This window comes from Pelophylax lessonae (assembly GCF_965119305.1).
Source record: "Pelophylax lessonae genome assembly, chromosome: 2".
Classification (NCBI taxonomy): domain Eukaryota; kingdom Metazoa; phylum Chordata; class Amphibia; order Anura; family Ranidae; genus Pelophylax; species Pelophylax lessonae.
Genome location: NC_138769.1, coordinates 383501646 through 383524093, shown reverse-complemented (window position 1 = coordinate 383524093; position 22448 = coordinate 383501646). Strand labels below are relative to the sequence as shown.

Here is a 22448-nt window from a genome sequence, read left to right as displayed (position 1 = left end):
AATCATGTCTCCGCTTTTTCCTCCACAGCGGTGGTGACCGAGGTGGCTTCAAAAATTTTGGTGGTAAGTGCCTTGAACATAGACCGTTTCCATGGAAATCCTGTTGCATTGAACAGGACTCATCAGCTTATTACAGGCCAGTAAAAACATGCTCTGCTACGCTCTTGCAAAGATAAACGTCTGAAGGTGCCAGTGTCGATGTTTAACTGCTTTCAGGGTAAGAATAATGAACACTTGCAATGGGAAAAACATTGTTCTAGTCTTCATCTTGTAAAAGGACTGGTAAAGGTCCCTATAGGTAAAAGGTGCTTGGTGTTAATGTTAAATGTAAATGCGACTTAGACGTGTTGAATTTTTTTTTTTTTTTTTTACGTTCATAAACAGACGCAGCTTCATCTTCTTTGGACCATTGGTTATGCTCCTCCAATCAGGAATAGGCACTAGGCAGAAAAAGCTTTTTAAAGCTTTTTATACCTATGGGGGCTATCCCTGCAGGCATAACCCCACACACTCTGCTACAGCAGCCAGTTTTGTTTTTGCCTAGTTTAGGAATAGGACCTAGCTCCCTGCTGGGACTTTAGTCTTAGCTATTACAGTGAATTTTTGTTTTATGGATTTTTTAAAAAAAATTTTTTACTTTCATTAGTTAATTCCTGGAGGAACTACAAGCAACAGCCGGCTGTGGTTTTGGACTGGATAATCTAGATCCTTAAGGTCTCCCAGCCTGGCCCGAAACTGAGCAGGTTATAGTCCAGAACTAGGCCTCACCATGAGTGTCCCGACTGTTGGGGACAAGCCTGTGAGTGGACCGTCTCGCTGGGACGCAATCTATCTGGAACGCCCTGAGTTACAGCGTTCGCCCCCCCCCCCCCCCCGACCCCGGGTGGCAGCACCCCCATCCCAGGTGGGAGGTGATCTGTTTGGAGTGGCGCCCACCTGGTACCATGGTATGGTGAGTAGTATGGTTCCCCCCTCCCTCTCTAAAAACTTCTGGCGGTCTCAAGGCAGACATGGGCCCCCTCCCCTGGAGTGGTTGAACCCTCGGGACTCCCTCGGTTCCCTTGGCCTTTCGGACGAACTGGGCCCAAACCCCTGAGCCTTTTCTTTTCTTTTTTTTTTTTCTCTTCCCCCTACTTTTAACAGGTTCCTACTTTGAGGGGCGCAGATATTGTGACTGCTGCAGCGCCTTTCGGCGGGGGTGGCTTGTCCTGGTGGGGTCCCTTCCTAGGGACCTTCCGATGCCTACTGTTTGGGGGGTTCCCTCTGGGTGTCCTGTAGACTGCAATTTCGCACCGTGGGGGCTGCCATTTTGCTGTAGATCAATGCTTTCTATATTCCCTATGTAATACATGGGTGGCCTGTTTCTTGTGGTCCATATCGCTGTTGGGTGTCCTGGAGACCGCATGGCGCGCTGTGGGGGCCGCGCCATGCGGTCTCCAGGATACCAAGGCATGTGACACGGCACTTAATTCTAGCAAATACCCAGGCTGTTTTTCTTTTCGGTGCGATCAATTTTACTTTCATTTTCAAGCACATGCTGGCTGCCGCCTGAGGAGGGCAAGGAGCAGTTTGGTAATGTTTTCTGAGATCTCCTGTGGGTTTCCCTGATACACTTAGACTAGTGGGGTTTTTGCAGACCGCTGAGATGGCGATTGGCAACTTTTAAAGGGACATTGCATTATTTTCTGATCAGTAAAAAAACTTGGACTCCCGCGATTTCACCTACAGACCCCTTAGGTGCGGCTGCGGACCCTTCTGGGTCGCAGTCCTGGCTTGATCTCACAACAGTTTTTTTTACAAAGCTTGGTGTCAAAGGTAAATTTTGTAATTGCATGCGTTGCCAGCTGCAAACGCCCTCTGCCGCCTTCACCTCCATCGGCAGTGTCAGACTGAGGTAGATATGGCTGCCACAGACGTATCCCACCCTGATGGGTCGGTGTCTGTGCATTCGACGATGAAGAGGACCTGTCGTCAGCCGGCCTGCAGGGATGCGCTTTGGTGAAAACGCCTATGGTTTCTGTGTGGGAAACTTTTTTTAAGTTTGGCTTCTGAATCTACAGCGGTGTACGCAGGTGTCTTGGCTTCTGCAAATCCCAAAAATTGGGTAAGGTGTTTCCTTGTCCTGAACTTTTTCACAATATTGTTGAATAATGGCGGCGCATCAAGCGCATGCTGGTGAGGCCTAAGTGCTTTAAATGCTGTTATCCTTTTGCAGATACAGTTTCCAATAGGTGGACCGTGCCACTGAAGGGGATCACCTGGTTTCCAGGCTCAATAAGTCAATTGTGGTTCCAGTGGAAGAATCACAGACTTTAGCGGACCCTGTGGATAGAAGGGTGGAGTCTGTCCCGCCATCTACACGTGATAGCGGGTTTCGTATGAAACCTATATTTTTCTGAACATTCTGGTGTCAGACGGTTACGGAGTGGGTGAAGTTACTTAAAAAGTAACTTGGAAGCTGAACGGCTCCCTCCTGCGGTGCTTGAACTACTGGACCAGCTGGCTCTAGCCTTGGTGTTAATGTGTGATACATCCCTGGACACGTCTCCGCTAGTGGCCAGGGTGACTGCAGTGGGGATTGCTATTAGACGCATATTGTGGCTAAAAGGCTGGTCTGCTGACCAGGCTTCCATAAAGGCCTTAACTGATCTTCCCTTTACAGGGGAGAGGTTGTTTGGATCCTCTCTGCATGAGCTGATCAAAGGTCTTACTGGGGGAAAGAGCACCCTTTTCCTCAATCCTCTAAAGGGCAAGGCACCACGTCCTCGACCCACTTCTGGGGTGGAGTGATGTCTACGCTTCTTTCCGGAACCATGGACTGCCTTGTTTCAGGACAAATGGGTTCACTAACTGATCCTAACAGGGTACATGTTTGTGCCGGTTCCCCTCTCAGGAACGCTTTCAAGGTTTTTATACAAACCTGTTCACCGTGCCCAGGAAGGAGGGCAAGGTGCGTCCTATCCTGGATCTCCAGATCCTGAACCGTTTTGTGCGGGTACAGAAGTTTTGGATGGAATCCATCCACAAGGTAGTGGCATCACTGCATCAGGGGGACTTTTTAGCCTTTATAGATTTCAAGGATGCATATCTCCACCTCCCCATCTACGCTAGGCTCCAGCAGTTTCTTTGCTTTGCAGTAGCAGGAGAGCATTATCAATTTGTGGCATTACCCTTTGGTCTCGCCTTTGCCCCCAGGGTGTTTACCAAGGTACTAGCCCTGGTTTTGGCATTGCTGTGCCAAAGGGGATTGCAGTACTGGGGTATCTAGACTATCTTCTATTGAGAGCGGACTTTAATTCAGCCTTGATGGGCGACCTGTCGATCACTGTCACTACCCTGCAAGAGTCCGGGTGGAACATCAATTTAAAATCGGCTCCGATACCCCCCTTGAGTCTGGACTATCTGCGCCTAACTCTGGATTCAGCTTTGAGTCTTCTCCCCCCCCCCCCACCCCCACCCCAAAACAGGCTGCAGAAATTGTGGGGGCGATTCGGTCGCTTTTGGCAACCAATCTGTCCTCTCTGAGCACTTGCATGCGGGCCTTGAGTCTGATGGTATCAACCTTCGAGGCGGTTCCGTTACTCAATTCCATACAAGACCTTTGCAAAAAAATTCTGGTCAAATGGAACAAGGATCCAAAGTCCTTCGACATTTTGATTCGGTTGAGCCACAGCAGTCTGCTTTGTTGAGGTGGATTCAGTCTCCAGCACTATGCCAGGGCAAGTGCTTCCTCCTGTTGGAAGGTGGTGACTAGACGCCAGCCGGTCAGGCTTGGGCCGGGTGCTGGGGAAGCTCTGTGCCCAGGGTTTTGGCCTTTCTACAGAAAGGGGTTGCACTGCGGTTGGCTTTGGACACTATCAAAGGCCAAGTGTCTGCTTTGGCTATATTAAATATACAAGGTGCTTTGGCTATATATTAAATATACAAGGTGATATCGAGCAACAATAATAAAGTGCTAAGCACATAAATGTTCTGTGCAAAATGCAACTATTCAAAGTGTTAAGATAATAATAAACTAAATCAATAAGTGAAATTCATCAACATAATACACATGCATCCATATACCTGCTTCAGATGGTACGCTTAAATGAGGTATTAAACCAACTTATACATTTCACTTGCAATTTATTTGATATGTTGAAGTAAAAAAATGCTGAGTGCTAGTCCATTATAAGTGATTCCAGTGAACAGTCTTTAAAGTGCCAAGGATAGTGCAGCTGCTGCTATGGATAATTAAGGTGCTCACGATCCCACCACCAGTGACAGATGGCCTCACCTTAAATTTCGACCAGTGTTTTACCACTAGGTCAAAAACAGCTTTATGATATCCTCAGATAAGGGGTATACTCGATCTTCTTAGTCCTGAGTGCTCCGTGATTGCTGCACAGATAATTTGAGTGGCTCTGTCCTCACTGGTTACCTCAGTCTGGCATGTAACACGGGAATAAAGGGAAAAGGATCTAATGCTCTCTGTATATAAAGCATTTATTTAAAATCCAAATAACAAGTACACTCCCATTCGTTAGCACATGAGCTGTGCGGGCTGGCAGAGGCGTTGTATTGGTTAAGGAGATGCAGGAAAAGTCCTATCCTGTGGCCGGATCTCGCCCATGGTGTCTCCGCCCCCTAGACGCGTATTGTCAGGCGCTGATGGGCGTGTGACTTCCTCAGTAGGGATGTAGACAATACGGATGGACGGATCTCAAATAGCTCTTTTCCTATGGTTGACACACCCACTCGGCTGCGTCCCCAGTAGACCAATTTCAGCTCACGCCGCAATTGATAATAAAATGATATACCAAAATTAATTTGGTTTTTAATCCAATCAGATCAAGGAGTGTTCCACTGGGCATGATCCAGTCATCCATCCCCGAAGCAATGCCTCATAATAACAAATATGTATGCAGTAAATTCAATAAACTACAATAAATGCAATTTAATGTTTATCAAATTAGAAATTAGCCCAGTGGAACACTGCTTGATCTGATTGTCGATCTTTTCTCCCTAAGGTGGTTTCTGATTTTCATTTTAATTAAGACATCGTGCTGCCTTCATTCTTCCCCATGCCATAGCATCCTAAGGAAAATTGCCTTGCATTCTTTTGGATGTGGTTCGGGCGATCAGGGTTTACCTGGCAGCTATTGAGTCTTTCAGAAAATCTGATCTTTTTGTCCTTGCTGAGGGACCTCGTAAGGGATTGGCTGTGTCTGCTGCGACCATATCCAAATGGATCAGGCATATGGTAGTTCATGCTTACTCGCTAAAGGGTCGGGTTTCTCCTTTCCCAGTGAAAGCGCATTCTACTAGAGCGCGGAGTGCCTCTTGGGCTTTTCGCCATCAGGCGTCTGTGATGCGTTTGTGAAGTTTGCAAAGCGGCAACTTGGTCGTCTGTACATACGTCAACAAAATTCTACAAAGATGTGTTGGCATCTTTGGATGCCTTCTTTTTGGCCGCAAGGTTTTGCAGGCTGCCTTTTTTTTTTTTTTCCAAGTAAGCTCCAGTTGTTCCTGGTTGGCTAGGTTTAGCCTTTGGGGAATTAAGTCTTTGCATTGTCTTCCCATTGTCTTCCCATCCCTCATGATTATACTGCTTTGGGACATTCCAGTGGTATAAAGAAGATGGAGCTGTCTGTTGAGCGATGGAGAACTGGATTTTTGTAAGAACTTACCATAAAATCCTTTTCTCTGAAGTTCGACAGACGCAGACTTTTTTTTTTTTTTTTGTCTTCTAAACACTGCTTGCAACGAAACTGGCTGCTGTAGCAGTGTGGGGTTCTGCCTGCAGGGACAGCCCCCATAGGCGTGGTAGTTCCCCCCCCCCCCCCCCCCCCCCCGATTGGAGTAGCATAACCAATAGTCTAGTGAAGATGGAACTGCGTCTGTCGATTGAACTTCAGAGAAAAGGTTTTTACGGTAAGTTCTTGCAAAAATTCTGTTTTTTTTTTTTTCTCCTGGTGCCATCATGTGATTGAAAAGCAAGCAGCAGCTCTGCTGTGCCAGGAAACACTCTTAACAGCCCTGATTTCACTTCCAGCTTCCATTACCTGTCCATCAATGGTGCTAGCCACCCTTCCCACTTGCTTACCTGGTGATCTGGACTGGAGCTTCTGTATGACGTGACAACACCAGATTTTGTAAATAGATATTTATTGAAATAGATTTTATTTTAATCCAGACTATGCAGCATATGTAGGAGGGTTGAGGCAACATTGCCAACACTTATAGTAGGTCTTTTACTTCTATGTTACTCCATATACTTTTGATATACATGGCCCTTTGATAGCACATTTTGCTGAAATGTCCCATAAATATGAATCCCCTTTTTCTGAATTCTTTAAAATGACCTTTTTACTTGCCCGGCATCAACAGTATTGCTTTTGCGTGTAATGTGGGTTTGGCAAGACCTGCTTGCATTCAGGATCCATCAGTGGCTCTGCCTGCATCTAGGTCTGGCACCCTCAACACTTTGAAGAATGTTGCCTCTTCTAGGTAAGCCATATTTAATTTAGCAAGCTTTTTGTAAATTTTGACTCCATTATCCATTTGTGTATTTTACCTAACCCAATAGGAGACCCTGGATTAATTTTAAAATTCCTTGTACACCATTTTCTTCACTTTGTTTGCTTCAGTTAGTGAACAGGTCTACTCAGACCTGTGCTCTGTCTATTCAGGGAAAAAAAACAGGCTTTCTCTAGCCCTGCTTCCCTCCCTGATACTTGCTTTTTCTTTGCTCTTCACTACTCTGTTCAGTGCTAGGAGCACTGAGTAATCCATTGAGTCTGCCCATGGGGTGTGTGGGGTGTGTTTTTTTTTTTTTTTTTTTTTTGTAGCTAGCATGTTACTTGATCCATGGCCCAGTGCTGTCATATGGGCGAGTCATAGCGGGCCTATGAAAGCTACAACTTTACCTTACGCAAAACTTTTCTCTCTCCTTGTGGCAGATTTATACAGTAAGAGGTATTGAAAGGCAGGTATTTGTATGCTTCTGGGGAGGGCTGAACTTAAAGCCCAACTACAGGTAAAAGAAAAAATATCCCTTGCATTTGGGCTGTGTCTGCACTGCAAGGGCTAATTGGCTTTTTCTAGGGGACAAGAGGAGCTATTTTACATACATGATCCTCTGCTCTTCAGGTGGTGGACTGTGCCACGATGTCCCCACATCCAATGCAGGGCTAGGGACTCCGATTTGGTCTTTACAATGTCAGGATTTAGACTGCTGGCACATGGGTTAGAATACTCTGCAAAGAGTGGCTGTGAGGATCAGGTAAGTAAATCTCCTCTATTTCCCTAGGTAAAAGAAAGCATTTACCCTTGCAGTGCAGGCACAGCCCCAATGCAAGGGGTGATTTGTTTGCCAGAAATTAAGCTTTAAGGTAACCCATTGGTTTGTCCTGCTTGGGCAAGTACACATTTACTTTTAAGTGCAGAAGACTTAGTATATTAAGCAGCTTAACATGCTAGCTCACACACTTGTCACCTGTATTTTGTTGGCTAAGCCTTGTGCTGCACAGGATTAAATACTTTTAAGGGTTTCTTGGCAGCCAGATATTTTATTTATAGCCAACAGTGTTTCGCATTCAATAACCAAAATCTGAAATGCAAAAAAATGTACAGAGGTTACATGCAAGTCAATCACACATAGCTAACGATCCCTTTTTTTTTTTTTTTTTTTTTTGAGTAGGTCTTGAATTGACAGAAAAACATGAAAGCTGTAACTTTTTGGGATACGTTAGCTGCCTACAACTTCTCTAGCCATGCCACAGAACAAGTTCTGTGCTTATTAGTTTATCTAAAACCTTGTAGCCCCTAAAGTGGATGTCTGCACTGGTTATTAGTCAAGGCTAACACTTTCTCTTAAGCATACCTTATTGGATGAATACAAGCAAAAATGGTGTAATTCAATAAAAGTTGAAAAGTAGCATTGTGCTCACTGCACTGAAAGCTTTAGGTTGGATTCACATCTGAAGGCATCACTGCACAAGTGTGTGGTGTTTTGCACATTACATGTTGCGGTAATGCAGCTTATTTTCAATAGACTGTATGCACGGCAACAGAGTTAAAACTGAACCGCCCACTTCTTCTTTTTTTTTTCTCATGGTGCACCACTGTACGTTGTGTTGGGGCACACTGCAGTGTGGATCCTTCGGCATCTGCTGTTCTTTGGTGTGCCATTCTAACGTAGTGTTGTGTGTTGAAACTTGTGTGGTGGAATTGGCACTTTAAACATTCTATTCCTGATGGAACAAATTACATGTTTTTGTCCAATCATCCTATTTGTCGTATAACACTAGCTGCGATGTAAGAGTGATCCCCCTGCTTTCAATTGGTGCACTGGCTGCTTGACACTGCAGCTAGCAAGTAAATTATTGCTTTGCTAGCAAGCATGTCTACCTCATCCCCTTTGCAGGGCACCAATCATTTTTCAAGCATCTCCTTGGTTTTGTTATGAATTTTCCCCCCATACTTTGCTGAAATGTCAGAAATGTTCATTCTTCTGCACTGCAGCGTTATGTAGTGCATTGCAACACACTACGTAAAAATGAAGCCATTAATTGTACATCACATGATACAGAGGACTTCATTTTTCTCTTTCTTTAGACGGACACAGCTCGTGATCTTAGTAATTGGGTTATACTGCCCCCTACAGGAGTAGGATACTAGGCAGAAAGTCTGGCTATGCCTATGGGCATTCCCAGGGGGTATACTCCCTTTTTCTGCTATAGGTTTTTTGTTCTGCCTAGTCAGGAGTAAGGACCTAGTTTCTTGCTGGGATTTCTGGTCAATCTATTCTTTTTAGATAGAAGTTTTTTTCCTGTGAGATCTACAGTCAACTGCCGGGCTGGATATTCTAGATCCAGTGGTCACCAAAGTCTGGCCAGGGAACGTACGCAGACCTCCGCTCCACACTAGGTTGGCAGCGACATAGCGGGGGCTGGCCGGTGACCCATAGGACCAGGTCTTGGCCCATGTCGCAGCGTTCCTCCTCGCTGACAGTCCCCCATTTCGGTGGAGAGGAGGTTCTGTCTGGATCTGTGGCCGCCTGTTTCCTGGTATAGTGACTATCCCCCCCCCCCCCATGGAGGGTTTTGAGGTGGACGTGGCCCCCTGGGTTCCCCTCCCTCCCCTTAGGCACCCGCATTATTGGTCTGGTGGGCCTCATCGCCCCCTCATCTGCTCTCCTCCCCCCTTCCCCTTTCTGTGTGGTGGCCTTGTCCACCGCCTGGAGTGGGGGCAGAGGGTGCGCTGCTGGCGATCGGTTGTGGTGAGGGGGGGCACCTGCCAGGGGTCCTCCTTCCTGTTTGTCCCATTTTCTGAGTACTTGGGATCCCGCGCTGGGCTGTCATTTTGCTGTAGCCTGTGTGCTCAATGCACGGCAGCCATGTTTGTGTAGTCCGGCGGTGGTTTGCTATTGAAAATAGCAGCAGCCATGACAGTGGAGCCCTGTGGGTGCCGATTTTGGCGGTGGGAGCCCCTCATTCATCCCCTGGTGCTGACTCCTGAATATTTTCACTTTCTGATCGCTGCACGTGGAGTGCATATTATCCTGGTGGCTGCAGGTGCCTGGTTTCTGCTGGGTGGGAGTCTGGTGTGGTCCTCTCCCTCTCTGCTGAGGATTGATTTGGTGCTGCCGGAGCGGTGGGGTGTACCTTAGTGTTTTTTTTAAATCTTTTCTTGTGGAGTCCCCCTATTGAGTCTTTGGAGCACATTTCCCCACCTGATCCCCCTCTGAGGCTGCGGGGCCCTTTGGGTCCCAACCATCCATCCGATTGACAGCAGTCCTTCGTCTCCCAGGTTGAGGTGGTTTTCAGGAGACAGGCTAGCAAAAGGTGTCCTGCCTCATGTCTCCTCAGATCCTGAATCTGACTCAGCCCCCACGGACGTAGGACACTGCTGGGTCTGCGAACACACGCCCTGAGTTCTCAGATAGTGAGGATGATTCCTTCACTTAAATGCAACCATGCACGAAAGGGCACTGGTAGATGCACTGATTGTACCTAGCTGGTTTCCAAACCTGTGGACTTCCCTGGTACAAGATGAGTCCACAGTCATATGGTTCAGCTGCAAGATCGAGTTCTGTTTTTGCCCCCGAGACCTCAACGCGCTGAACTGCTTTGTGCGGGTGCAGAAGTTCAGAATGGAGTCCATTCACACGGTGGTGGCATACCTGCATCAGGGATTTGCGTGCCTCTATCGACATCTAAGGATGCTTACCTTCACGTTCCTACCTTCACGTTCCTATATGTGTCGGTCACCAGCGCTTTCTCCGCTTTGCCGCGGGAGAGGAGCATTATCAGTTTGTGGCGTTACCCTTATGCCTCGCCACTGTTCCTCGGGTCTTCACAAAAGTGTTAGCCCCGGTGCTAGCATTGTTACGCCAATGGAGATCACGGTACTGGGCTACTTGGACGACCGCCTTCTGTGAGCGGAGTCTTTTACTGCTCTGGTGGAAGACCTGGAAATCGCCATACTAGCTTGAGGGTGTTTGGCTGAATTCTGAATTTTCAGAGGTCTGCTCTGGTTCCGTCCACAAAGCTGGACTATCTGGGTCTGACTGTGGACTCTGCTTTAGCCAGAGTGCTCCTTCCTCTGGACGAACTCCAGAAACTGCAGGCTGCGATTCATCTTCTGCTTTCCAGCATATGGTAATCCCTCTGGACTTGCATGCGGGTGCTGGGCCTGATGGTGTCTACCTTCGAGGGGGTTTCCGTTTGCACAGTTCCATACGAGGTCCCTGCAAAAGGGAATTCTGGCAAAACGGGACAAGACTCTGCAGTCTCTGGACAATCTGATCTGGCTGAGCCGGGGAACTAAAGAGTCCTTGATATGGTGGCTTTGTTCTCCCGCGCTTCAGCTGGGCAAATCCTTCCCCCTGTTTTGGACAGTGGTCACCACGGATGCCAGCCTGTCCGGCTGGGGAGGTGTCCTCGGCAAAAATTCTGCTCAGGGGATCTGGACACGGGAGTCCGACTACTGATCAATGTCTTGGAACTCCAAGCGATCAGACTGTGCCTAGAACGTTAGACAGATTGTCTTCAGGGATGTCCAGTGCGCATTCATTTGGACATTGCCACAGGCTAATGTCAATCACCAGGTTGGGTGTCCTGGCAGCTCTGGAGGTAGCTGGCATTCTAAAGTAGGCAGAACAGTTCATTCCAGCCCTCTGAGGTAATCGGTCTGCCAGTTTTCCATTTCAGGAATGTGTACGATGCAGTCGGCAGGCGTAGTACCAAGGGGAGTGGTCCCTTCATCTGGAGGGGTTTCATCAGTTTTCTCCAGTGGGGCATTCCCGAGGTGGATTTGTTGGCGTCTGGGCTCAAAAGGGGAAGAGCTTTGGGGCTCGGTCACGGAGTCCTCTGGCGGATGCTACAGACGCGCTAGTGGCCTTGTGGGGTCAGTATTGTCTTGATTTACACCTTTCCTCCTCAAGCTTCTGCCAAGACCTCTACGTAGGATCGATGCAGAAGGGATTCCAGTCATCTCAGTGGCTCCGGACAGGTCTCGCCAGGCTTGGTACACTGATCTGGTGTGGCTGGTCGCCGACATTCCTTTTGAAGCTTCCTCTCAGGGAGGATCTGCTGTCCCAAGGACTAATCTTCCATCCTGCTTTAGTCGCTGGCTTTGACGGCTTGGCTGTTGAACGCCAGGTGCTAATGGCTAGAGGTTTGAGTTTGTGATTCCAACGCTGTTAAAAGCTAGGAAATCTACTAGGGTGATCTACCATCGTACATGGGAAGACGTACATTGCGTGGTGTGAGTCTCTTGGGGTTCATCCTGGTCCTTTTTTTAATGGCTTGGATCTTTTAAATTCTTTAAAGGAGACATCAAGGCATGTAACAAATCACACAGATATGAGATATAGCGAGAGAAAATGCAATGCAAATCAAACAGTCCAGTAATGGGAAACATGCTATTAATCAGTCAAATGGCTTGGATCTTGACCTTCCTTCAAAGGAGGGTTGAGCAGAAACTGGCCTTGAGTACTATCAAAGGTCAGGTGTTGTCCTTCGTGTCCATAAGACGAGCATGGTTTTGCCCTACCCCTCACTGGCTGTGACTGTTTTTTTTTTTTTTTTAAGTATTCATACCCCCTTGAAATTTTCCACATTTTGTCATGTTACAACCAAACTTGTAAATGGATTGTATGTGAGACAAAGTGGCACATAATTGTGAAGTGTAAGGAAAATGATAATGGTTTACAAAATGTTTTACAAATGTCTGAAAGGTGTGGCATGCATTTGTATACAGCCCCCCTTTTACTCTGATACCCCTAACTAAAATCTAGTGGAACCAATTGCCTTCAGAAGTCACATAATTCATAAATAGTCCACCTGTGTGTAATTGAATCTCCGTATAAATACAGCTGTTCTGTGAAGCCCTCAGGTTTGTTTGAGAACCTTGGTGAACAAACCGCATCATGAAGGCCAAGGAACACACCAGATAAGTCAGGGTTAAAGTTGTGGATAAGTTTAATGCAGGGATGTGGTGGGTGGAATGTTGGGGTTAAAAAAAAAATCCCAGGCTTTGAACATCTAACGGAGCACTGTTCAATCCATCCTTTGAAAATGGAAAGCGTATGGCACAACTGCAAACCTACCACGACATGGCCGTCCACCTAAGCTGACAAGCCAGGTAAGGCGAGTATTGGAGAAGCAGCCAAGAGCCCTATGGTATCTCTGTAGGAGCTGCAGAGATCCTCAGCTCAGGTGGGAGAATCTCTCCACAGAATAGCTATTAGTCATGCACTCCACAAATCTGGCCTTTTTTATAGAGTGGTAAGAAGCCATGAGAAGTTTAGTTTACGGGAAGCTATGTGGGGGGGGGGGGGGACACACAACAAACGTGGAAGAATGTGCTCTGGTTAGATGAGACCAAAATTTTTACTTATTTGCCTAAAAGCAAAACGCTGTGTGGCTGAAAACTAACCCTGAACACACCGTCCCCACTGTCAAACATGGTGCTGGCAGAATCCTGTTGTGGGAATGCTTTTCTTCAGCAGGGGCAGGGAAGCTGGTCAGAGTTGAGAGTTGATGGGAAGATGGATGGAGCCAAATACAGGGCAATCTTAAAACTAAACCTGTTAGTCTGCAAAAGACTTGAGACTGTGGTGGAGGTTCACCTTCCAGCAGGACAACGCCCTTAAACATACAGCCAGAGCTAAAATGGAATGGTTTAGATCAAAGCATATTCATGTGTTAGAATGGCCCAGTCAAAGTCCAGACCCAAATCCTAATTAAGAATGTCTCAAGACTTAAAATTTGCTATTCAGACACTCCATCTAAACTGACAGAGTTTGAGCTATTTTGCAAAGAAGAATGGGCCGAAATGTCACTCCTAAATGTGCAAAGCTGGTAGAGACATACCCAAAAGACTTGCAGCTGTAATTGCAGCAAAAGGTGCTTCTACAAAGCAGTATTGACTTCGGGGGGCTGATTACAAATGCACACCACACTTTTTTTTATAGATTTGTTAAAACTTGAAAACCATTTATCATTTTCCTTCCACTTCACAATTATGTGCCACTTTGTGTTGGTCTATCACATAAAATCCCAATAAAATTTACATTTTTGGTTGTAACATGTCAAATGTGGAAAATTTCAAGGGGAATGAATACTTTTTCAAGGCACTATATATATATATATATATATATATATATATATATATATATATATATATATATATATATATATATATATATATATATATATATATAATCTCTCAGGAGCGAATTGCTCCACTGAGGGGAGGGAGCAGAGAGCCACTGCTCTTGTGTACATTGCTGGATTAATATCAGGTTTCAAGTATATAGAGGGGGGGGGGGGGATGTGAGGTTGAGGGGGAGCTGCTAGCGGGTGGCTTTTTAACTTTTTAATGCATAGTATGCATCAAGGTTAAAAAAAAAAAAAAAAAATCTGCCTTCAGAACTATAAGTTTTTTGGTAGATGCCCTGGAAGATTCCATAGAGCAACTTTCACAGGTGGGCAAAACTTCCTTGCAAGAATTAAATAGACTGCTCTCTGAGGCGGAATGCTTGTTTAAACGATCCTTGGATGTGTGTCCAGAAGGTGACTCCTAAATCCAAGAACAGTTACTTTCATAAGCAACAAGCTTCAGACTATAGGCAAATGCCTTATGTCGCAGTTCCATAAGAGGAATTGGACTCCCTAGTCCTCTGGATCCAGAGGCAATTTATCCTTAAAGTAGGGGACAACTCCCACTTACGCAGGGGGTGGGGGGGTGTCAGCCTCTGTTACCCCCCTGGACTTGATCTGATGCATGGTGTTGATAGTTTACAAACTGGAGTTTTGCTGCATTTCCCCTTGACACTTTGGAGCCACAAAGTGTTTTTGCCGCTTTGGAAAGGCTGCTGTTGCAGGGAGTCATTGTACACATAACTGAGGGGAGCTCACACAGCTTCTATTCCAACCTGTTTACAGTTCCCAAGCCAAATGAATGTCCTGCCTATTGAAAACTTCAAGAGCCTCCAGTTCCTGAAGATTTAAAATTTCAGAATGTAGTCCTGATAGCTTTGTTCAATCAGTAGGACTTCCTGAAAACTGAATGTCTAGGATGCCTACCTACACATCCTAATCTTTTTTCGCGATTGACAGAGAATCGTAACTGTCGGTTTGTGATGTTGCCTTTCAGCCGGTCCACAACCCCAAGAGTGTTTCCCAAGATATTGGCTCCAACCTTGGGGTTAAGTGCTCAGAATATCCACATTGTGGGGTACCTTGGCGACCACCTTCTCGGGGAGCAATCTACTCAAAGGCTGACCACAACCAGCAGATGAGGTCCTGAGAAGGTTTGTTTGGTTGCTGATAGAGGTCCTGCGAAGGTTTGGTTGCTGATTCTAGAGGTCGGCCTTTGTTGTGGCACAATGTCTGGAGTCCTTGGGGTTAAGTCCTCAACACAGCACAGGTGAAGATGCTGCTTGAAAGTATGGGAGGTTCACAATGGGGTTTACAATGCCCAGTATCGCTCCAGAGCTCCTCATCACAGTATCTTGTTGGTATTGATCAGATTGGCTCTGGAGTGATGGATATCAACGATACTGGAAAATCCTTCCTTCTGATGGTTAGAAAGATCTTTGATTTGTTCCTGTTGGGCTGTGGAGGTGTTTTGGAGCGCCTCAGTTCAGGTAACATGGTCATCAAAGATGTGGTGGATTTTGATATCTCGGAACTTGGGGAACATCGGCTGGCTTTTCTACACTGGTCTGTCAACCTTTTGGGGTCTCCCAGTCAGGACGCAGTCTGACCGCGCCACAGCTGTGGAATACCTCAGCTCTCAAAGGAGGGACAAGTGGATTTTCATTTTGTCTTTCTCTGCTATGCGTGTTTCTAACGTGGGAAAATTGGCAGGCAGACTTAACTGTCAGCAGCTGAATCTGGGAGAAAGGGCCTTCCACCCAGATGAGTTCAGAGAGAGAGAGATCTGATGGGGGATGCCAGATGTGGTTCCCTTGGCATTTAGATTCAATAACTAGACAGGTTTATGTCCCAACTGATATTTCTTTATGGTCCCTGGCTTTGACTGCAGAACAGTCATGAGGGAGAAGGGGTGTTCTTTGTAATCCATACCCCTCAAGGCAGATACGTTGACCTCCAAAAAGGTGTAGCGCATACACTGGAAGCCTTTTTTTTTTTTCCCTGCCTTGTGTAAGCCTCATCAATTTCATCCCTGACAGTAAGTCTGCCTGAGGTGCATATAGCTCTTCGCTAGTCTGGTGTGCAGAAATCCCCATCTTGACCATTCTGTTTCGGAGACCTATCACTTCTCATTCCTTGGTGAAAGTCTTTTGCAGGGTGTCACATGAGTTATTCTGCCTGTGCAGCCCCGGCACCCTATCTGTGATTCCTTAAGTGGAATTCCAGTCAAATTTTAACTAGGCCTATATGTACCAACTGTTCTATCTACCCTGTTTAAAAAAAAAAAGTCTGTGCATGCCTCTTCTAAAGCTTCTGCGGTCTGGTCACATGATCGAGTTTCAGTGCCACCTTCAGTGTATAGGAGAGGCAGCAACAATGGCTTACTGTGGGACAGCCTTTACACTTAAGGCTGCGCTGAAACAAAATCATGTGACTGGACCGCAGCAGCTTCAGAATAGTTAAGTATACACCTTTCTTTTACAGGGTAGATGGGTAGCGAAATTCCAGTCAAAGCCTAAACCTACTCCATTCCAACTTTTGTCTTGTCTTACAGATTTCTTCTCTTCAACCTCCTCAGAGATTACATTGTTGATCTTCAAATGCAAGGTTGTGTTTTTGGTTGTCATTACTTCAGCTTGCAGGGTATCTGAGTTGGCTGCACTTTCCTGCAGGGAACCTTTCTTGATTCTTTACCAGGATGAGGTAATGTTACAGCCTTGCAAGGAAAAGAAGCACCAGAAGGAACCCAAAGGGTCATTCCAGTAAAGTAGCTGTAAGGGAGAACCAACAACAGTGTAAGATACAAAAAAGAAATCACGATTGAAAAACATATTGGGTAGCAAATGGATCACATATTTGAAGTACCATTCCAGACCACACAAAATAAAAACCACACGGACAACGTTGTCAATGCTCTCACCACTCCTCTGTGCCCAACAACTCACCTCTCTCCTGGAAATCCAGATCACAATCAAATGGCTTGATGCTTAAACAATGTCAGGCATATTGATGGTAAAACCCTGTGCCAGTCATGTGTCTGCATTCACCAATGCTCCCTCAAAGCTCATTGCTGCCGTTTGGAGGAACTGGCTGATGGAACGCATGTCGGAGTGCGAAGCCCTCTGTGCAACAGGACGTCATGACGCTTTCACGTCACATCTATTTATAGTGGCAGCCTGTGTCAAATAGACGCCATCTACTGGTAAAAAATCAACTACCATGTAGTTAGAGATATTACTTCTATGGTAGTTCATGGCACAATTACCCATTCACACCAGGTTTTAGACTAGAGGTGCATTTGTAACCAAGCATTAAATGGCTTAAAGGTGAGAAAAAACCCATTCTACATACTCATTCTACATACTCACAGCACTTAGTGGAGACTCAAGAGTTCAAAATATAATAAAAATCACTTTATTATTTTTTTTTGTATCTTACTGTTGATTCTCCCTTACAACTACTTAACTGGAGTGACACTTTGGGTTCCTTCCAGGTGCTTCTTTTCCTTGCAGTTGAATTTAGTTGTAGAGGTACCCCATCTTGACTTGCGGTGATTTTGATTACATATCCTTTTCCCACGACTCTTGAGTGGGTTGAGGCTGCAGTGGTTTATTTTTATTCAATGTAGCAGCCTTGGCCTTTCTTACCACAGATGATCTTTGCTCCACTTGACATCTGACATTGTGTTGCCACCTTTTTTTTGTCCGAATTGTTGGCATCCTAAGAGGTTTTTCACTCTTTGGTGGTTTTATCTGAAATCTACAGCTTTGTTTGACAGTCTGATTCTCTGTTCTGCCTGAGAGGCATATGGTATCAAATGCGCGGTAGGGCCATTCCACTTAGACCAGTGATGTTTTGGAACTACATTTCCCATGATGCTCAACTCTGCTGCAGAGTGCATGAGTATCATGGAAAATGTAGTTAAACTTCTGGGGTGCCAAGGTTCGCCATCACTGACCTAGACTGTCAGTGCTTCTGTGCTATGCAGCATCAAGCTTCTAATAGTTTTATGGCTACCCGGTCTTACCTTCAAAGTTTTATCAGGTAGATGTTTACGCTTCTGTGGATGCCAGTTTTGTCCAAATGGTCTTGCAGGTGCCTTTTTTGTAGTGGGAATCCCACAACCCTGTTATGTTTGGGCGTGTCTTGACCTTGTTGCCCATTGTCATGTTGAATGCTTTGGAACGTCCCAAGTAGTTATATGAAGTTCTGTGTCCTGTGATGTATTAAAAAAAAAAAAAAAAATCAAAAAATCAGATTTTTTGAACTGTAGAATCCTTGGAATAAAACCGGACCGAGGTCACTCCTGATCTTTTTTTTCCTCTACAAAACTGAGGCTTAGCTTGGAATAGGTTGTGTGGGGGTGTATTTCTGGCCAGCTTTTTCTCCCCTGAAGGTGGTAGCATAACACCAGTCTGGAAAATAAACTCCTCCTGTGTCCTAAAAATAAATTGCATGTAAACCCAGTATGTTGGCCGTAGCCTTACTATGAACATGTATTGGGGGCCATAGAGATGCTCATTTGATACTTTGTTCTAATGCTGGGTATCTATTCTGAATAAAAAATGTTCTGTACAGGAGATCAAAGTGCTGGATAGACACATGCTCTTGATGTGCGAAGTCTGTGAAACATGAGTTTTTTTCTGATGGAGACACTTGGCCATAACGTTTCGGCACGTACCGCACATTTTTGTAGTAGACAAGAGCTTCTACTATTGTACTTGTCAGACAGCCAAGTTGTTGACCAAACCTGGCCGTTGTAGACATTAAGTCTATTCAATTATAACCAGTTTTACTTACTGGCTCTTTAGCTGACTTTTTGTAGCAGTGGAGGACAATTTGCAGGATATCCACTAAAATGTGTGTTTTTTTTTTTGTCCATCGCACCCTGCAGTCCTCTCTGAATCGATTTTAAAGAGAAGAAAATCTAGGTCATGAAATGAATGATCTTGATTAAACTACAGCGGTCATAGAAATGCTTAGTATTGTGGCAAAGCACCTGCCTTGCACCAAGAAACTCCTTAAAAATTAGTAATTTTGCTTCAATTGGTAAACTTTAAAAATCTCAAACCAAGGGACTAAGGAACCGCAGTCTAAAGCTGAAATTTTTATATAAAGCTACTTGGTTGTTAAGTGAATTTTTTTTTTTTTTTTTTTTTTTTTTTTTTTACATACCCGAGGGAACTGTTTAGGGACTGTTCCCAGACCATTTTTTACCTATCTTCCCCTAAAATGATGCCCTATTAAAGCCTTCCTTTTTGTACATATCCAAAAGCCCTTAAAATACAGCTGAATGCAGCCATTGTGATGTTGGCAGACTCAGAGCTGGCGCTCCAGTGACACTATAGTATTCCACTTTTGGACAGATGCATAGTGTTATGTGGGGAGGGTCAGGGAAGGCTCTCAGAAAAGGGCTATGGTATGCAAGAGGTGCCATTTTTGGAAATGGACTCTTCCTGCGTAGTCTGACTTGCAAATTCAGAATCTCATAAATACCCCTAGACTTGGTGCATTTAATCCTTGCAACGGCGATCCCTGAAGTATAAGTGAACACTCGCCTTGTAAAACGGCAAATCCTTTGCACTTGTATCTCTCACACACTATTTAATAAGCGATCATACCATCTGTACATGGTGTAACAGTCGCATATCAGGAATATGAAATGCTGGGTTTACATATTCTTCAGCTTTAAAATACTCTGTGCTGAGTGTGTGTGAGTGGGTCACATTCAACAGATGAACCAGCAGCGTTGTAGCACTTTTTTTTTTTTTAAATACACAGCAAATGGATAAGAGCTGGGAGACCCTCCTCTGTGTATTGGCTGCTTGTGATTGTAAAGGTCTAAATCCTTTTCTGGAAGGAAACTGCATGAAAGAAATGTAGATGCCATTTCTGACCTCTCCCCTTAAAAAGCTTATTAGCCTGGCAGCCACGCTGACCCTCTTCCTTTCTTTACTATCATTATCCTGAAACTTGCTATTATGAGCTGTTGAGCTGAGATTTTCTTGACCTGCTGGCTTCAATACCTTAAGTGACCTGGAACGAGTACACAGATCAACAGCTAGTAGTATAACTTTTCAGGAGGTAGGTAATCAATAACAGCTTCCATGTTGGGTGAATAGGATTTACTTGCATATTTGTTAGTATAGTGTAATTTTTTTGGTTCATGTAAAACTTTTAAAAGCAACAAAATAGTAGTACTGCTTTCACTTAGTGCTCTATATATTTATTTATTTATTTTTTGATCATTGCAGGCCCCAAGGATTATGGGAACAAACCTGACCAAGGTAAGCTGGTGTATGGGTAAAACTATCATCACGTGTGAATTATTTTTTTTTCCCTCTTCTCTGTACAGCCTTTCTTGTCACCCCTCTTCCTAATAGTGAGGGTGTGTATGATTAGGAAGTACATGGACAATGTCTGATGTCACAGTGGGGAAATACATTTCCCAACTGTGTGCAATGCATATCTCCACACCACCTGCCCCACAGGTTGGTATGCTGGACAGCCTGGGGCCCTCCCCCCTTCTCTAATGCATTTGCTAGCCAGCTCCTCTCCATGTTCTCCCCCCAGCTCAGGCATTGCAACAAACTGAATCCATGCTTAGTGCTGGGAGTCAAAGATGGTGGTTGTCTGCACAGTGGGAAGCCTCCTTCCTTCCATTTGTGTGACTATCACTGATGTGCCTTCTGCTATGGAGGCTGGAGAACTAATGCCCCGTACACATGTTCCGATAATCGTACGACAAAACTCGCATTTGACCTGATCGCACGATAATCTGATCGTTAGTACACAGCTTTCGACAGCCGCTCACGACAGTTAGTCCAACAGAATCTGAAGGGACAAACAGGAAAACTTCTGTCGTACGACAGCTTATCGAACGACAATCGTTTCATCAGTACAGTATGCATCAGCTAAAAATCGATCGACAAAGTCTGCATGCTCAAACACTAAAATAGCATGGAAAAAGCCTGGCTGCCATTTTTGTTTTGCACCATCTGATCCGTAGCTAAGCAACCAGGAAGCTTTTCCAGAATCGTACGACAAAAAAATCATACGGTTTGTACGCTTTGTTGAATTCGAGGTTGGTTAGTATCATGCAACAAAATGCGAACGATAAGTCGTCCGATTATCTGAACGTGTACGGGGCATTAGACTGCTTCATATTAGAGAAACCGAGAGCAGATCATCAGGAAACCTATTCCTAGTGTGGCTTTCAGCTGCTTCCTGACTGCCCATTTAAGAGGGCATGTACATAAGCAGATGAGTCACCCAGATATACATTCCCTATCCGTGTGCACTGCAGTTTTGACAGACTTCCCCAAGAAACTGATCATTTAACACGGTAGACCCTGGAGGGGGCATAGTGTACAGAGTGACAGTGGAAGATACAGGGCAATGCATAACATCTATTATCTCCTAGCGGTGGCATGGAACAAACTGACAACAGAAATACGGGCACCCCGTATATTGGCACGGCATCCTGTATCACCTAGCAGGGATTCTCAGTGATGCAAACTGACCAGGCTAGCATAGATCTTCTTTTTTACTTGGTGTGATCAGTTTGAAACGTGAACTGCAGGGAACTGGCAAAATCACCCAGGTTATTAGCAGCAGCCTACAAAATGGAAAAATGGTTAACGTACTTGTTGTAACATGTATCCTATAACCTATAGGTTACCTTTCTGGTAACCTGTGCTTTAGCCCCTTTTTTTTGTACCACCTGTCCTGAGGATTTACATTTTTCCCGCTTCTAGTTATGGCAGAAATGTTCCAGCTAATTTTATGCAATGGACTTAGAATCTCAAGGCCTGGGCAGTGCTTGGGTAGGGTGGATGTCTATGGGTATGCAAATGGAAACATTGAGAAGGTAGTTATTTTCAAAATGGCTTATTCATGTGGTTGGCATTGGTGGGGAACATGGCTATAGAAATAGGTTTTATAGCACTTCGAGCATGGAACACACAAGCTAAGTGTTTTTATATTCTTTGAGGTGCCTAAATGGAGCTTTTTTTCCTTGTTTACATGTAGTAGCTATAAAACTTTTTACAGCACTTGTTTGTTACTGTTTACCCTCCAGATGATCAAGACAACTCTGACAATAACACCATATTTGTGCAAGGTCTAGCGGAGGATGTTTCTCCAGATCAGGTGGCTGACTACTTCAAACAAATAGGAATAATAAAGGTAAACCTAATTTTCCTTCCAAAATTGTGCCCTTCAAGGAAATCTGGGAAGACGTGGCTTATTTCGATCTAAGTGCGGGGAGAGAATGTAGGGCCCATTCATACCACTGCATTGATCTGTTAGCGCAGCTGTAGAATGCAGATCAACGGAAGGACATCTGAAACAGTTCCCAATGTGTCCTATTCACACCATTAACACTGCGCATATGTCAACGGCTATCAGCACACATGACACCCGTATAAAATGGATGGAAACGTACATGCATTTTCCATACACTTTTGTGCACGTCAGTGTGAATTGGCCCTCAGACTTGTTGCATATTTATTCCAGGCCAGTGATCCCTATAATCAAAATAGCCCTTGAGCCTACACCTTTCCAATGTAATCGGTAGTGGATTAAATGTTTCAGTTGCTTTTCCAACTTCAGTACAAATTTTAGTTTTTGCCCTTATTGGTTAAAATAATGCTTGTTTCCACTTTTTCTTGGAACACAAGACTTACTATATACACCAATGCCCTGTGGCCACCTAGATAAGAGAAATCACAGCTAGAAGTCATGAGGGCTGTAAGGTGATTCAAGCCATTCATTTCCACAAGGCAAAGCTTTTGTTTT

At 45.0% G+C, this 22448-nt stretch overlaps 1 protein-coding gene across 1 annotated transcript in view; it reads left to right on the top strand.

The window, feature by feature from the left end:
* Nucleotides 1–22448, top strand: part of TAF15 (TATA-box binding protein associated factor 15) — a 76949-nt gene that overhangs the window by 35879 nt on the left and 18622 nt on the right. Inside the window, 3 exon segments of the mRNA XM_082246702.1 lie at nucleotides 29–63; nucleotides 19904–19936; nucleotides 21730–21836. Coding sequence (XP_082102828.1) covers nucleotides 29–63; nucleotides 19904–19936; nucleotides 21730–21836 — 175 coding nt within the window.